This window comes from Hoplias malabaricus, chromosome 16, assembly GCF_029633855.1.
Source record: "Hoplias malabaricus isolate fHopMal1 chromosome 16, fHopMal1.hap1, whole genome shotgun sequence".
Taxonomy (NCBI): Eukaryota; Metazoa; Chordata; class Actinopteri; order Characiformes; family Erythrinidae; genus Hoplias; species Hoplias malabaricus.
In genome coordinates this window covers 31,924,406-31,939,384 of record NC_089815.1, presented here as the reverse complement: position 1 = coordinate 31,939,384, position 14,979 = coordinate 31,924,406, and the positions used below count along the sequence as shown (strand labels likewise).

General features: G+C 42.6%; 1 protein-coding gene across 1 annotated transcript; it reads left to right on the top strand.

The window, feature by feature from the left end:
- Positions 1 to 6,154: 6,154 nt before the first annotated feature.
- Positions 6,155 to 9,064, top strand: si:ch211-284e20.8 (uncharacterized protein LOC563738 homolog). Its single transcript, XM_066648129.1, has 7 exons — positions 6,155 to 6,777; positions 6,949 to 7,062; positions 7,165 to 7,243; positions 7,346 to 7,512; positions 8,019 to 8,129; positions 8,363 to 8,452; positions 8,560 to 9,064. The coding sequence occupies exons 1-7, from the start codon at positions 6,583 to 6,585 to the stop codon at positions 8,758 to 8,760; spliced, it is 957 nt and encodes a 318-aa protein (XP_066504226.1). The 5' UTR covers positions 6,155 to 6,582; the 3' UTR covers positions 8,761 to 9,064.
- The last annotated feature ends 5,915 nt before the right edge of the window (positions 9,065 to 14,979 follow it).

Sequence of the window (14,979 nt, the reverse complement as noted above, 5' to 3'; positions counted from 1 at the left end):
CACTGTAAGGGAGGATGGTTGTTCGAGATTCCTGAAATGCTACAGGGATCCAAAAACTCAAAAGAGGACAATAAAACAGAAGGACTTTGAAACAGAATGGTGAAGACTTGCTGAAGCTCAATATGTCATCAACATCACATCAGAAGACAAAATTGCTGAAAAGACAATATTATGTCATATGTCTCTATTGAATTGTTTATTATTAGTAATTTTTGATAGTGATAAACCATTATATGAGTGATATTAAAAATTGTAACAACTGTGTATTATGAAGATTTATAGACTGATGAAATGTAATCTGTGTAAGTGTATTGAAATCTCAGAGTTTTTTTGTTTTATCGATGTTAGGGCCAAGGGGTGTGTCAGGTAGGGACAGGTCCACTGGAAGGTCCGATGGGTCGACCAGCCTGAATTTGGACATTGGTTTGATTTTATTTTCTGAGATTTTTATATACATTTACTTAAGTCAACTCCCTACACATATAGAATAAATTTAATTGGACTGGAGTACACATTTGTGATCGCCTGGGCAGAAGGGGATCGTTGAGGGAATTTTTCCTGTCTAAAATGTTTGAAGGATTTTCAAGAAAGATGGCTGCCTGGCAGGTTTTTTCGCCCTCACACTCCATGAAATTTTGTTACATCATAATGCAAGTGATGTTAAAATTGTGTGTAGGAAGGTATCACTTATTTGTTATGACATTAACATGCATGGGTTGCTTAAATTTTTACGAGACTTTAACAGTCTCGAAGGGAGGAAATTATGAGGTATATTTATCAGACGGCCTCATAAGACAGTATTAGACAGTATTAAGAAATGTTCAGTGTGTTTTTATGCTCAGCCATATGAACATATGTATGTGCGCTACAGAGAGGGATGTTTAGGATAAGCTGTCAGTGAGGCAGGACACTATCAATTTTACACCCTCCCTTAAGTGCATGCAAATGTAAACTATTCTCTATGTTTGCCTTATTTGGAAAGGAGAGAACTATATAGATTGGGTCCTAGCGAGATGTGGGGAAGAGAGACAAATAGACACGGGACAGAGATGATGATCAGAGCGCTCAATTGAACACCCTCTCACGGGATCCTTAAGAACCCGTAAGACACTGTTTTGGTAAATAAAGATGTATTTACACTTTTAACCGTGTCTGCGGAGATTCTTTTCCATCACCTATCTTCACAACACAACAAAAGTTAACAACACTACCTATATAAATATCTCTGTGAAAACATCTTCTTTGTCCACATTCACATAGTACTCTCTGCTATTGTATGTTGACCACCTTAAGGTTAAATAAACTACTTTCTGATTCCAAATGCTCTGTTAGATTTCAATTCTTAATACTTGTACTTATTTTCTCCATCACAATTTCAAAAATACATATCAAATTCAAATGTGTAGACAGTACACATTTTAAAATGCTTGTGACAATGATACATGTGTACGTTGAACGTTTTCAAATCTGTGCCTTCTTTTTTGTACAAGACTCTGTGTATAATCAGTAATGTTGGACAAAATTGGAATAATCTGAAATATGTAACATGGAAAAGGTTAAGTACTAGCTGCCTGAGTACCATTTGAAATGACCAATCATATGTTGCATTAACTTAATAAAAAATAAATAAATAAATAATACACTGACATACCACCATATGGCCACAAAGGGGAGTATGTGTCCACAATTCCATTTAGACCTAACAGGTGGCGGTGGGGTCTTAGGTCGAAAAGCCAATTAGTCGAGAAAATAGCAGTTGCTTACCTAGAGAAATATATAGCAAGTGGGATCCCAATTCCAATATATAGTAGTTATACCAAATATATTGCAAGTGGGATGGTGGTCAAAGTGAAGTCTGAGTACTTTTTGGGAAAACATAATTTTTGTGCCTAAATAACAAACATTTATTGATGCATCCCACGTCTCCTTGATCTCATATCTGTCTTTAGAGTTCACTGTTAATTTCACTGTCTAAAACCCACATATTTTTTGACTGGAATATATTGGAAACGGGATGGTCAGATCTCAGCTTTGGAACAACATAGGAGGATTTCCCAAGCACGCCTGCCTAAGTCTGAGTCTCCCTTACGCAGGGTATGAGTTTGGAGAGGAGAAGAGAGAAGTCAAAAATTGCACCCAAAATTTTTCCAAGGGGTACCCCTTGGTGTTTTTTTGAGAATTATGACTTTCTCCAATCTTCTCTGTACTCACACCCTGAGCAGAGGAGACTCATACTTAGACAGAGCTGGTCTCACTTTCGAGATATCTCACGCCAAAGTGTCTCTAGGCCAGAGAGCGACCTCTTTTGGCCATTTGAATTCAGTGTCTTAAACAGGACCACCAATGTCTATTCTCTTCATTCATGATGACTTAAAAAATAAAAACACATCATCTCAGAGGTAACACATGACTCCAATAGACACATCCATAATTTAACTAACCACTCTAGGCCAGAGAGCGATCTCTGTTGGCAATTTGAATTCGGTGTCTTAAATAGGACCACAGATGTCTATTCTCTTCATTCATGGTGACTTTAAAAAAAAAAATACCAGTGACTTTAAGAAAAAAATAAAACACCTCAGAGGTACCACATGACTCCTATAGCGTTACAATGTTTACGATGCAAAACCACTTAAGTTGAAACAAGGCTTTATACAGTAAATGGGAGATGTGTCGTAACCACGAAACATCATAACTCGGGACTGACGTAACCCGAGGACATCCTGTATGTCTACTCTCTTCATTCATGGTGACTTAAAAAAAAATGCGGGACTTAGAGCTTACACCTTTTCTTCACCATCTTTGAGAACTTTAGTCATCTGATAGATTTTTCAGCCAGGTTTTATATGATAACATTTCCTGTATCTTTCTCTGAGTGTGATTTGGGAGAGTTTTCTGACTTGCATGATCTAAGCTCTGCCCAGTGTGGGCGGGTCCAGTAGGACTACCCACTGTTGACACGTTCTGTTCTTTTGAGTGGGTGAGGCAAACTGGACAGCCCGAATTTATCTAGTTCTCTGCTCCTTTGAGGCCAGAGTGCATTGCACCAATCCCCAGAAAGAAGAGTAGGGTCAGACTCAAAATTTTAGTCACCATCTTTGAGAAACCTAGTTGGTTCTCCGAAGCCAAGAGCACCCTGAGCGAGCTAAAGGCAAGCAGAGAGAAGCCAGACTCAGGCCGCCGCCGAAGGCATAATTTAAACAGGGAGAATGTAGTAAGTGTTCTCTTCAAAGCATGTTGACATTAATGCAAATTAAATAAGATGAAGTGACATTTCACATGTCTCCAAAAAGGCACACACTGCCTACACCCTCACAGTTAGTTAGCGTTATGTGATGTGTAAAATAATTTGAGGCCATTCCGAATCAGATTAGAAATCAGTTTGTGTTGACAATGTGTTTTGACAGTGGGTGGTTGGTCCAGCCTACTTTGTGGAGTTCATCATCCAAGAGACGGATTGCGCTAAAGCCTCGACCAATGCACCTGCAAATGAAGAGACACATGAGATGGTGTTTCACTCAAAAATTATGCAAATATAACAAAATTTCTTCTGAGTAGAGCGCAATCTTGACAAAGAAAAATAAAGGCACTCTTCACGTCCTGCTAGTTTGCAGCATTAGTGGGTTAATGTCTGTTGAATTAAAACCTTTAATTTGTGCATATTTTTAAATGAAGGGCTTTTGTACCGGCTCACACATCACCATTGATGATGGCCCTGAGACCAAACTTCCCATTGAGGTCAACTGTTCCATTTATAAACATACAGTAGGTAACCTTAAGTGATCCAAAGCCCTAATGTAAGGCTCTCACGATTGATGGATTCATTGATGGTGTTAGTGCGATTGATGGATTCAGATAGTGTTTTTGATTAGCTTTGTTTTGTTTGCGTATTGCAGCCTGATAATGAAGTGTTACGTGCAGGTATAGCACGTATGTCTTTTTATTTTATTTTTTTTATTATTTTTTTCTTTTTTTTTTTTTCTTTGTCTCTCTCTCTGCTACAATCCTTCACAATAGGTGCTGGGTGTACCAATCAGGAGGTGTCATAATCTGCACTACACCAATCCGGAGTGACTGCTGTGTATGAGGAGGCGGGTCTTGGAACATAAAAAGGCCAATTGGGAAGGAGCCCAGTGTGGAGGAGCACTATAGTTTGATCGAGACTTTGTATGCCGGTTGTGATTAATAGGAACTGTGTTCTCATGTATTTTTTTCCCTGTGATGTTTTCTCGGTGTGCTCCCCAACACTCTCTTTTTCTCTCTCTCTCTCTCTCTGTATGCTCCAGCCAAGTGAAGAGTGGACAGGCAAGCTCTGGGGATATATATACATATATAATGTTTAGGTTCAATAGGTAAGGGGTGGGTGCCACCTGTGTATTTATGTTAGGTTTAGTTTTGGGCCAGGTAGATTACTTGTTTTGTTATTTTCTTTTCTTTGGCACCATCCAATGTCCACCTTTGCTGTTAACGTTTTTCAACAACTGTGTTTAACAATATAAGCTGTTCACATATATCCAATGCTATTATCTTGTTTTGTCTTTTATTTATATCTTAATGTTTTTGGATTGTACTTCTATCTTCCCGTAACTAAGTAAACTGGTGTTTTCTTTATACTCATTTATTGCTGCGGTGTTTTTCCTTGCGCTCGCCATACACGGGTTACAATATAAGTGTTGCCTCCTCATTATCCCTAGTTATTTCACCTTGAGGAGCGTAACATGAAGAGAAGAAGATTCAAGATCCAATCATCCACTGAATGACCGAAAAACCTCCTTCTGTCCAAACTCCCTCTGAATCGGTGCTGCTTCTACCCCCTTCACTCATCCCTATGCCCCACAGAGCCTTTTTATTTTCTTTTTATTTATAATTATTTTGTTTGTTGTGATAAATTAATTATTGCTATTGTGAACTTCACCAAAACTTTATTTCTTTTTTGTGTGTGTGTCACTATATGCTTGAAGTGTTATTAGTTAAATTTTCCTAACCGTTTTGGGTTCCCCCTGAACCTGTTTTAGCTGGGGTCTTAATGTAATGTAAGCACATGCAGCGTTTTTCCCCTGGATTCATTAGAAGTATAGTGGATAGTATAGTATAGTATATGGGTAAGACCTGCTGCTCTCTTTCCTTGAAAAATGCAGTATTAAGCCACTAAATAATGAAATTTTGATTACGTGTAATATATCTCAGGAGAAAATGTTTGGAACATCAGTTTTATGTCAAATATGAACGATATTTGGCGATGTATAACACGGTCACATTTCTTTGGCGTTACCAGTGTAGGGTGAGAGAGGGTGCTGATTTGCTGCATGAGCTTACTGTGCCCCATGCTGTTTTATTCAGGTATGTTCATTGTTGTGTGATTGTAATAAGGGTTTATATGAAATATTGAGATCTGTCTGGCTCTAATGTAGTATTTAAAACACTATACGATCAAAATATTACATTTTATTCATTTATTAATTAATAAAATTTAGTAATTATTTCATTTATATTTTTTATTATTTTCCTCACATGGGTTTTCGAGTTCTTTGTAGTAGCTCAGCATTATACAGTTTTGTATGGAACTTGTTTGACACTGTTAATGAGTAGATGAGGTGAATTAATGTAATACTGTCATGTATCACAATATTCGTCATATCTGTGGTCAGGTGCAAATTAACCCTCATCAGTGTATTTCATTCTCTTCATATGAAACTGTTTTATATGATTAGGGGTTCATTAGAAGCATAGTGGATGCTGTATGGTGTAGGGTGAGAGAGGCTGCTGCATGAGCTTACTGTGCCCCATGCTGTTTTATTCAGAATAAATCTCCAGATCTCCACTCCCTGGTGTGTATGTGCCTGCTTCTGTGACCAGCGCAGTTTCAAGTCTGCTACACCAGCAAGTGCCCACTGTAAACATCATCACTGTCCAGAAATAGGACTTTCTGAACCTTTTCTGTTGGTTCGTTCATCATGAAATTTTAGCACATGTAAATGAAAGCTGACAAAGACACAAACACCACGAGCCAAGCTGTACCTAGACATCACAAAAAAGAATGCAAAAATTACCAACAACATGATTAGAACTGGACCGGGCCTCACTGATTAACACCAAACACCTGGGAAGATCAAAAGGTGGGAATGTCACATGAGGTGAGGTGAGGGGAGGGGAGTGGCTAAGGCACACAGAAGGAAGAGATTGATACAGGCAATACTTTTGTAAAAAACAAATGCAAAGCACTTGGTGAACCAAAATAGAGTGAACACAAATAGCAACAAGACCAGAAAAGACCAGTAGAAGAAGGACAGGAAACCTGACAAAAATATTCTCACTATTGTAATCAAAACAAGATATTTTGGAAAAAGAAGCTACAAGGAAAACAGAAGGAGTCAGAAAGAAGACAATACTGAGTGCTTTGTTTAAGATCTGGGCTGAAAGCTCACTTGTCCTCAAGGCCTTTACAACACAAGTAAAGCCGTAAAGAGGTCAGCAACAGATAAGGCTGTTGTTTGCTGACAGACTTGGGTGAAAGTTCAGGGTTTGCTGTTGTGGACTTTTCTGTCGGCTCCAGTTTGGCTAGAGGAGATTTTACTGGTGGAAATGCTGCAATATCTCTTTCCTTTATTCATAAGCTTGCAGTGGCTGCATGGTTTTGCCACGCAGGCTCCAGCAGGGTGCCAAGACCCGGCTGTTGTGAAAGCAGCCGAGGAGACATTGGACTACATCAATGCTTACAGAGACGAGGGCTATATCTTCTCCCTGAACAGAGTGTATGATGTTAAACAAGAGGCAAAGGTAAGTTGGCGTTGATTAAAGCTTGTGAGTTATGCCTTTGCCTGTTAAATGAGAATGTCATTGTATTGCCTGAGGTTACAAGATCATCTCTTCTCAATCGTTGCTTAAAGTCACAAGCTGTTCACAGGGGCTTGATGAATTATCTGATCTAGTTGGTTGCTTTGCCCAAAGGACGGAGGTGTAAACCTTTTACATCTGAAGCTTGATGTACTGGAGACAAAGTGTCACGTGATAAGCCGTAAGAAATGGAAGTCGTGTGAGGTGAAGACGGTAGCAGATGTGCCAGTAAGCCAAAATGCATTCATTTGTATTAAATCACATCAATAAATCCAGATAATAGAACAATGGCACACTCAGAATAACAAATCACCATTGCTAATCTTCTAGGTCTTTGGAAGATGTGAGGCGTCTGTTACTTTTCTGAACGCAGTCTCACTGCAAACATTTAACTGCACCATCTGGCAAGGTACGGTCTGATTTTACGGTTGTTATTAAACTGTAAAGCATCCAGTCCAATAAATTTGTGGCCTCAGAAGTTTGTGTCTGATAAAACTGCATTCTGTTCCAGTTCCTGCTATCGCCATCGTCGAAACCTGTCCAGACTGTCCAACAGCAGAGAGGCTGGACGAACCAATCGTGGTAGAGACAGCTAACCTTTCTCTTCAGAAATTCAACAAAGACTCCACCATGCCCAACTACTTCACACTCCTCAACATAACATCTGCGAGTATGCAGGTATGTCCAGTCCAGTCTGCGTACAGAAAACAAAGTAGTGTGTAGTGTGAAAACAAAGTAATCAACAAATCTCCTTCCTGGGAGTGGTCTGTCTAATCTGTCCCTACCATCGGAGGACCACAAGTCTGATGAAGCCATGATGCCTCAGTCTTCTGAGGGCCTCAGCACAATTGGCCTCACTTTCTCTGAGTGGGTAGGATGGCCTTCCATCTCTCAGCATCATCCAGCACAGTGCTAGTCAAACTAAGCATCTGTTTGCTAACTTTAAAAATAAAATAGAAAAACAACTGCACAATTTAAACAGGGAGACTGTAGTAAGTGTTTTCTTCAAAGCATGTTGACATTAGTGCAAATTAAATAAGAAGTGACATTTCACATGTCTCCAAAAAGGCACACACTGCCTACACCCTCACAGTTAGTTAGCATTATGTGATGTGTAAAAGAATTTGAGGCCATTCCGAATCAGATTAGAAATCAGTTTATGTGTTGACAATGTGTTTCGACAGTGGGTGGTTGGTCCAGCCTACTTCGTGGAGTTCATCATCCAGGAGACGGATTGCGCTAAAGCCTCGACTGATGTTGATTTTGCTCAGTGTCGCCCAAAGAATGATACCTCTGTGAGTAACATCATTTTAAAATTAACTTTTTAAAAATGCACCTGCAAATGAAGAGACACATGAGATGGTGTTTCACTCAAAAATTATGCAAATATAACAACATTTCTTCTGAGTAGAGCGCAATCTTGACAAAGAAAAATAGAGGCATTCTTCACGTCCTGCTAGTTTGCAGCATTAGGGGGTTAATGTCTGTTGAATTAAAACCTTTAATTTGTGCATATTTTTAAATGAAGGGTTTTTGTACCGGCTCACACATCACCATTGATGATGGCCCTGAGACCAAACTTCCCATCGAGGTCAACTGTTCCATTTATAAACATACAGTAGGTAACCTTAAGTGATCCAAAGCCCTAATGTAAGGCTCTCATGATAGAGCCATTTGATGGATTCATTGATGGTGTTTTTGCTTTGTTTTGTTTGCGTATTGCAGCCTGATAACGAAGAGGAGAAGATTCAAGATGCAATCAGCCACAGAATGACCGAAAAACCTCCATCTGTCCAAACTCCCTCTGGATCAGTGCTGCTTCTACCCCCTCCTCCCATCCCTATGCCCCCCAGAGCCTCAGCCACAGCCAGCAACTGCCCGGGGCAGAGGAGACACTCACTCGGCCTTAGAACTCTCAAACTCTGAACAAAGTGCCCACTGTACACATCCTCACTGTCCAGAATTAGGACTTTTTGAACCATTTCTGTTGGTCCGTTCATCATGACATTTTAGCACATGTAAATGAAAGCTGCTTAAACCATGTAGAAAAATAAAGATGGGGAAAAATTAAGATTTCAAAATATCACCATAATATGTATCCTGTTTAGCTGACTGTAAAAAAAATGAACCACTGAACTTTACACTGATGAGTAGTGATGGTCATTAACATAAAGTGGTGAAACTGGGGCCCGTGGCACAGAAAGATAAATAAAATTACTGAATACGTACAGTTGGAATGAATCATTACTGAAAAAGAATCCTTCCCTTGAGTAAAAAGTTCACCAAAGTCAGTGCTTTTGTAAAAGCGGTCTCTCTTGTACAGCCGTTAATGTGGGTTCTTTGTCCTAACCTGATTCAATAGTAGGTCGGTTCCGCTGGTGCAGGGTAGCGTGGTTTGGACAGGGAGGCAAGAATTGAAATAGACTCGGACATGAAGTTCACTTTTTAATGTAAAACACACTGTTACTCTGGCTACTAGTTAACTGCGAGCTAAAGCATACATCCGAACACCTTCTCTCCTCGCTTCTCTCTCTCTCTCTCTCTTACGTCATCTCCCGTCATATTTTCCAACCCATTTTGCATCATAGCAAACCATTTACAGTGCATTTGTAAATCTAACAATTTCTGCTTATTGCTGTTACATATACTCTCCCACCCAGCAAGAAATGTCCTCATTTCTGTAGCTAGAATAACAAACATATATTCAATTTGCAAAACAACCGAGAAAGGAAACAACAACCAAACCAAAAACTCAGTTGATTATACCCAACAGAACTTGCTGAGAATAACAATGCATCCAATGAAAAGAGAACCAATATTTAGTCCATTCAGTACAGATGAAAGTCTCTGAGGTGTGCTGGCCTCCGATGCTGACGCCGTGAATGACTTATGGAGCCAGTGGTCCGCCTAGGTGAAGCAGGACGTAGGCCCGCAGGGGCACTGAGTTGACCCTGTGGGGCAAAGTGAGGTGCTGCCTGCGGAGTATGTGGCAATGGGTCAGGAGGATGGGAATGTGAGGTGTGGTGGGGCGTTTGGAATGTAGAGGGTGAGGTAGGATGGGGGAGGTCTGACTGAGGAGGTACCGGCGAGGGGGGCCACAAAGGACAGATTAAAGGGGCCTTGGGAAAAGACTGTGGGGCTCTAAAGACAGTGTTCTGAGGCCCGGAAACAAATGGTTTGAGGCGATTATAGTGAAGAACTTTGGGCCTACTGTGTGGGCGGGTCAAGTCACAAACCTGAAAATCAACAGGTAGTGGCTGGTCAGTGTGTGTCACGGGGCCTAAGATCTCATAAGGGCCAATCCAGCGTGGGGCAAGCTTATTATGTTGGCGTGCTGGGTCGTCCACTAAAACTAAATCACCAGGTTCATAGGGCCTGTAGTTTAGACGACGATCATAGTACTTTTGCTGACGGTCCTGAGCTTCATTCCTGAAAGCGGTAGCTGACTCATATGCTTTCTTAAGCCGTGTTCGCAAAGAAGCGGCATAAGCAGCTGGAGTGGTGGCTGTACCTGTTGAGATCGAATCAGGACTGTGTAGTAAGGTGTCTACTGGAACGCGAGCCTCCCGGCCATGGACTAAGTAGAAAGGTGTAAATCCTGTGCTGGCATGAATCGTGGTGTTGTAAGCCAGTGCAACTTGAGGAAGATGATCATCCCACTCATGGCCTTGGTCAAACAGGTACTTGGACAGTTCTTCCTTGAGAGTACGATTGTATCGCTCCACTGCACCATCACATTGTGCATGATAGGGTGAAGTGCGACGCTTGTGAATGGACATCAGACTACAAAGATGTTTTATGAGGTCAGATTCAAACTGCCGCCCCTGATCGGAGTGCAATGCTTCAGGAACACCATGCTGAGGAATGTACTGTTCAAAAATGCAACGTGCCACAGAAACAGCTGTCTGGGTCTGTAAAGGGTAGAGATTAACAAATTTTGTGTAGAGGTCCATGACAACTAGAACATAGCGGCTGCCTTTGGTTGACACCGGAAGCTCAGTAATATCAGCTGCCACAATTTGAAAAGGCCGACTGGGTGAAATTGGAATTAGTGGGGCCTGTGGACGAGGTACTGGTGAACGTCGTGACTGACAAGCGGCACACTGCCGACAATATTGCGAGATGTCTGAGGACATATACGGCCAGTAAAAAGATCGCAAAGCTCTGTGAGTTGTTTTAGCCAAGCCATAATGACCTGCTGTGGGGTGACCATGTACGTAATGTAATACCTGTGGAACCAATTTTCTGGGAATGACCACCTGCTCAATGGTGTTGTGAGAAGTGGGGTGACTCACACATCTACATATGAGGCCATTACACACCTTAAGGCGTGGGAACTGTGACCACAATTTGCGAAGGGATGGAGATGCGTTTTTCAGTTTCCACAGAGGTGGTCGTCGGCCATGCTCTAACCAATCGAACAGCAGAGTAATATCAGGGTCATTTTGCTGGTGTGTAGCCAGGTCCCAATCCATCTGGACATGAACCAAGTTTGCAGATTTGTGACATGAGTCATTGTTAGCATGACGACCTGGGATATGGCATGGTTCCTGTCTATAACTCTCGTTGGCCGTCTGGGTTGAAGTTGTCTTCGTAAGGAGCTTCTGTGACACAGGTAGTGCTATATCATCAGGGCGACGAGACATGGCGTCTGCATTAAGGTGCTTAGTGCCATCTCTGTGCACTACGGTCCAATCATGAAGGTCTAATTCAACAGCCCAGCGTGCACGCCTGCCTGTAGGATCCTGTTCCACTGGTAGCTTCTTGAGACCTACTAATGGTTTGTGGTCCGTGATGATAGTGAACTGGTGGAAGGCCAGATAGTGGCGAAAATGACGAAAAGACCAGACAATGGCATACAGTTCACGGTCGAATGTTGACCATTTCCTTTCGGCCACTGAGAGTGTATGACTTGCGTATGCTATTACATGTTCTCTACCAGCTACCTTTTGTGATAGTACACTTCCAATGGCATGAGTGGAGGCGTCAGTGTATAGCAAGAAGGGGGCTGACAAATTCGGAAAAGCTAAGATAGGTGGTGAGGTCAAAGCATGTTTCAATGTGTGGAAAGCATTGTTTGCAGCCTGAGACCATTCAAATGGTACACCTTTGTGAGTAAGACAAGTGAGGGGTTCTGCAACATGAGAGAACTGCCTAATAAATCGCCTATAATAGGAACAGAGGCCTAGGAAGGCTCTCACCTCTGTAGCTGAATGAGGAAGCGGCCAGGATGCAACTTTCTCAGTGTTAGAAGGGTCCGGCTGAATACCCTCACAAGAAACAAGATGGCCCAAGAAGGTGACTGAAGAATGAGCGATGTGACACTTAGATGGCTTTAGTTTGAGGCCTGCAGTGCGAAAACGTTGAAAGACTTCTTTCAAGTGCACAAGATGTTGGGAGAAATCAGTGCTATACACAATGATGTCATCGAGATAAATCAAACAAACATTCCAGTGTAGGCCACGCAGGACAAGTTCCATTAAGCGTTGGAAGCTTGGAGGGGCATTTGAAATTCCCATAGGCATTGTTCGGAACTGGAAGAGACCAACACCAGTAGAGAACGCTGTTTTCTCTTTGTCATGTGGATGGAGTGGGATCTGCCAATATCCTGCAGTGAGATCGATGGTGCTAAAGACACGGGCACCAGCCAGTTTATCTAATGTGTCATCGACACGTGGAAGTGGATGGGAATCCTTAATTGTGACTGAATTTAGCTTACGGTAATCTACACAAAACCGGTGAGTGCCATCCTTTTTCCTGACCAGCACCACTGGGGCAGACCAAGGACTATGGGATTCTTCTATGATACCGTGCTCCAAGAGCTTGTTAACTTCCTGCTGCAGCACAGCTTGCAAGGCTGGAGATGTGCGGTAGGGTCTCAACTTAATGGGCGTAGCATCACCTGTGTTAATCTTGTGATGGACCAGGTCAGTCTGGCCATAATCATAAGGATGGGAGCTAAAAATATCACCAAAATCTTTTAAAAGACTTTGAAGTTGTGATACTTCAGCTGGGGTGAGACATGTGTCAGACAAATCCACTGAGGGGATAGGGCAATCAGAGTCCTTGGATGTAGACACGGCTGACACCAGAGTGTATTCTTCGTGTGGGCGGCCCAAAAGGGAAAATACTTGACCTAAGGGGCAACCACTAGCGAGGGAGACTGGTTCTGGGGAAGGATTGATAACCCTAACCAGTCCTTTACCATTATGTAGAGTGGTTATTGTCCTAGCAACGGCCAGTATCGAAGTCGGAGGAGGCTGTGGTTCAACAATGCCCACATACGAGTCAACAAAAGCAAGACTTAAATTACTACCATTCATGGTGACAGCAACCACCATCTCTGATAAAGGAGGTACAGTGACAGGAAAGGCAGCAACTGCTGTGCACTGTAGTGGAATGGGATGTTGCAGTGGGGCAAAAGGCACAATAGTGTCATACAGCTGTAAGTGCGTGAGAGGTACAGACAAGGTCACATTATGTTGAGTGAGAAAATCCCATCCTAATATCACAGGGTGGCTTGAACTACGCACAACATGGAAAGTGTGGGTTAAGGTAACATCACCAATGCGCACTGGGGTTGTAACACAACCTATCATATCCAGTAAATGTCCAGTCACTGAGGATGCCAAGACAAAGGACTTACTAATGGGTTGAGAAGCCAGGGCAGGAATACTTTTATAACACTCATCCGCAATAAGGGAAAGACCGGAACCAGTGTCAATCAGGGCATGTTGTTCAGAGCCCGAAAGGATAATGTGTATAAACGGAGCAGGGGATGTATTAGTATCAGTGTCAACAGGTTTGGTGGGGACCAAGTGATTTGATGAAGCTGTCATTTGGTCCAAAATGCCAGCTTCTAGTAGTTTTCCTGATTGTGGGTGGACGTAGGGGCTGAGGGATCACGTGGTGTGGAAAAATGGACACGGCGTAAGGGGGAACAGTGACGTGAGGGGTGAGATCTACTATGTTGGTCTGAAGGTGGTGAATGGGAAAGGGGGTGTCGTGCTTGTGTATGGTATGAAGCAGGGGATGGTGAACGGGTTCTATGTGACTTGTGATGATTAGAAGAGGTGTGGTGACTAGGGTGTGAATTGTATTCCCTGGAAGGGGAGCGAACAGAGTACCTGTCACGGCGATGCCTTGGAGGAGAGTGGTCCTCCCAGTAATCTGAACGCTGGTGGTGCATATTTTGGTAAGAATGTTCAGGTCTTAGACGTCTTGTAGCGCAGTCATCAGAAGAGAAGGAACAATGGTCCTCAGCATGGATAGGTGCTGGACGCTGACGTCGAGGTGGTGAGTAGTCGTCACGAAGGGGTCGCCGTCCTCTGGTCTGAACACGCGGATAGGTAACGCAGCAGTCCACACAGCTATAATGATGAAGACTGTCCTGCAGTGTGTGATGTCCCTCTGGGCATGTGTGGTTCACCGTCGTACATCGCAGATGCGTAGGGTGACCCGTGTTTGGTGGTAACCGTTGAAAGTCAGCCACTTGCTGAGTGAGTTGATCCAGTCTATGCTCAGTATGCTTCAGATGTGTTTGTTTCAAATCTTGCAGTTCTGTCCTAAGGTGAGCAATAGCAGCTGTTAAGTCGGCTATTGGATACTGTGAGCCAGAGCCTGTTTGTGGCGTAACAGTCACAGGCATAACAGGCGAATGTGTCGACACTGTTAAAGCTAGTTGGGCTCGTTCGCACTGAGCTGCCACTTTCAATGCAGCCTCTAAAGTCACAGCCCCGTGTTCATGAATTTTTAACTGGAGAGAAGGGTCTAAACCAGTCACAAAACGCCGAAAAATTTCACAGTTCTGTGCTTCTGCACCATATTGGGGAAAAGCTTCCATCACTAAATTAGTGACATCAGCAGCATAAACTTCGAGAGGTTCTTGGGGTCTGCGAGGGCGGGCAGTTAGATGTGTTTGGAAAGCAGCCAAAAATGAAGCTCGTCCAAAAACTGTGTTCAAACGAGCTTTAGCTTGCTCGTAATCTGCTTTCACTAGTGAAGGTAAACTCTGCCAGTATGAAAATGCAGGGCCACTGAGTCTAGCAGCTAGTAGTTTTGCTTTCTCCAACTGTGCCGTCGAAACCTCGAGAGCAACTTCAAAACGCTGAATCCACGAACTAAAAGGCTCTACCCCGTCACCCG

Excerpts from the sequence above, each read along its gene's own strand:
- si:ch211-284e20.8 (XM_066648129.1), top strand. The coding sequence starts at position 6,583 with ATGCTGCAATATCTCTTTCCTTTATTCATAAGCTTGCAGTGGCTGCAT. Across the intron at positions 8,130-8,362 it reads GCCCAAAGAATGATACCTCT|GGTTTTTGTACCGGCTCACA; the intron begins GTGAGTAACATC and ends TTTTAAATGAAG. Across the intron at positions 8,453-8,559 it reads GTTCCATTTATAAACATACA|CCTGATAACGAAGAGGAGAA; the intron begins GTAGGTAACCTT and ends TGCGTATTGCAG.